This window comes from Priapulus caudatus, unplaced genomic scaffold, assembly GCF_000485595.1.
Source record: "Priapulus caudatus unplaced genomic scaffold, Priapulus_caudatus-5.0.1 Scaffold12100, whole genome shotgun sequence".
Taxonomy (NCBI): domain Eukaryota; kingdom Metazoa; phylum Priapulida; class Priapulimorpha; order Priapulimorphida; family Priapulidae; genus Priapulus; species Priapulus caudatus.
This window is the reverse complement of record NW_014589161.1, coordinates 1-1,930: the sequence shown is the minus strand read 5'-3', so window position 1 is coordinate 1,930 and position 1,930 is coordinate 1. Positions and strand designations below refer to the sequence as shown.

The 1,930-nt window shown below is 45.3% G+C and overlaps 1 protein-coding gene across 1 annotated transcript; it reads right to left on the bottom strand.

Annotated features, from left to right (window-relative positions):
* Window positions 1-567: 567 nt before the first annotated feature.
* Window positions 568-1,207, bottom strand: LOC106820356 (adenylate kinase isoenzyme 1-like; the record flags this gene model as incomplete). Its single annotated transcript, XM_014824881.1, is given in 2 exon segments — window positions 568-774; window positions 1,088-1,207. Coding segments are annotated over 2 exon segments (327 nt in total), but the record flags the coding sequence as incomplete, so codon positions are not given.
* Between the last annotated feature and the right edge of the window lie 723 nt (window positions 1,208-1,930).

The following is a 1,930-nucleotide window of genomic DNA, read 5'->3' as shown; positions in this document are numbered from 1 at the left end:
GTATACTATAGCTTGGGTAGGGTGGTATACTATAGCTTGGGTAGGGTGGTATACTATAGCTTGGGTAGGATGGTATACTATAGCTTGGGTAGGGTGGTATACTATAGCTTGGGTAGGGTGGTATACTATAGCTTGGGTAGGGTGGTACATTGGAAGATTCGCGATACGTAACGTAAAGTCACTCTTACGAATTCCTCAAAAGAATTGGCTGGATTCTTTGAGGGGACATATTCAATATAAATTTAATGCATTTTACCATCGAACAATCTTGTATCTTTTATATCTTACACTTAATTACTTATTCATATTTATTTTTTTATTTACTTTATTTATTATTACTTACTCTTACTACTAATTAGTTACTCTATACTATATACTTGTGCGAATCGCTGACGATAAAATATGGGACAGCGAGTTCACGCCGTTCGGGAGTGTCAGTCTGTGACGTTTTTCCGATAACGCGTTCGACAGGGGTTATGGTGTTGATTTTTGTTATGGTGTAAATATATGTTCTATGGTTATACTTGTGCGAATCGCTGACGAGAAAATGGGGTGGGGGTGGAGCAGCTAGTCCACACCGATACTCACGGTGTGTGCCTTTGCTCCGTAGTGCGTCATCACGGGCACGGTGAGGTCGTTGAAGGTCTTCAGGCGCTTGATGATCGTCTCCTCGTTGTCGTCGACGCGTCCGCTCGTCTCGCCGCGGTGCCTCAGCCGCTGCTTCATGATATCCTCCGTCACCTCGTAGTAGAGCACGACCGTGCACGGGCAGATCTGCGGCACGCGCGCCGATGATAGTCGCAATGATTACGATGTTATAGACACTTGAGATCGGACAGGCGCGGGATTATTTTTGGGGAATCGTCGCCATTTCTTCATTATTTACGATCGTGAATTTATAGGGAATGAATCGGGGAAAAGCGTTGGAGGATGGAATGTCGTGCATACGATTTCGTAACGCACGCATACGTACGCGCACATACACACTGATGCTCTCACGCGTTTGAATACTTCTGGGATAAAACCAATGGTAAAAAACTGCGAATGTGCGTGCGTGGGTGGCTGCGTGCATATGTTTGTAACGTACCTCTGCCTCGAACTTCACTCCCTGAACCACCTCCCTAGGGTAACCATCGATGAGGAAGCCCTTTGTGCCAGCCTTGGCCTTCTCCACCATCGCCTCCTTGAGCAGGTCAAGTACGACCTCCTGTCATCCAAAAATGAATCCGTGACCTTACGAACGCATGAGTATGCGCTTGGCAGCGATGTAGCGAATTTGAAATGTGATTTTTGAGTGGATTTCGCGACAACAGGCACGCGGCCGGAAAGTTGGATCGTATTCAAACTTCGCTGCTAGTACTAAGCATTGTATAAATATAGCTTTGGGTAAGTACTTATATTTACTACCGTTAAGTATAAAGTTACTCGCGTGGAGTGGTATAAACATAGACATAGAATTATCTATGTCTATGGGTATTACCCTTATAAATATAGAATTGTCACGATGCAGGTAGTAATAGTGTTTATTTGTCGGCTGCGTCGCTTAACCTGCCTATAGATACAGTGCCTCCAACGTACGTAATCTGGGTATCAGTTAGGAGTGGCCTGTCGTTGCTACGTACACTACCGTCGTGGAACGTCACCAAGGAGGAACTAGTTTGGTGAGATCTGATCCAACTGTAGTACCAACTTAAGTGGTCCCAGCTTATGCCCCGGGTTTTGTGGGTAAAAGTAAGCAGGTTGTACACTAGCTCTGGTATTATGGCCTCCAAGCCAACACAGGCTTAGCAGTAGCAGCAAAGACTGTAGTAGGCCCTACTAGAGCTAGTTGCAGACCATCCCGGGACTCTAGCACCCATATCAGACCATTACAATAATACAACTACGACATAGCCCCGTAAAGACCACTGAGCTGTATATAATAACATTA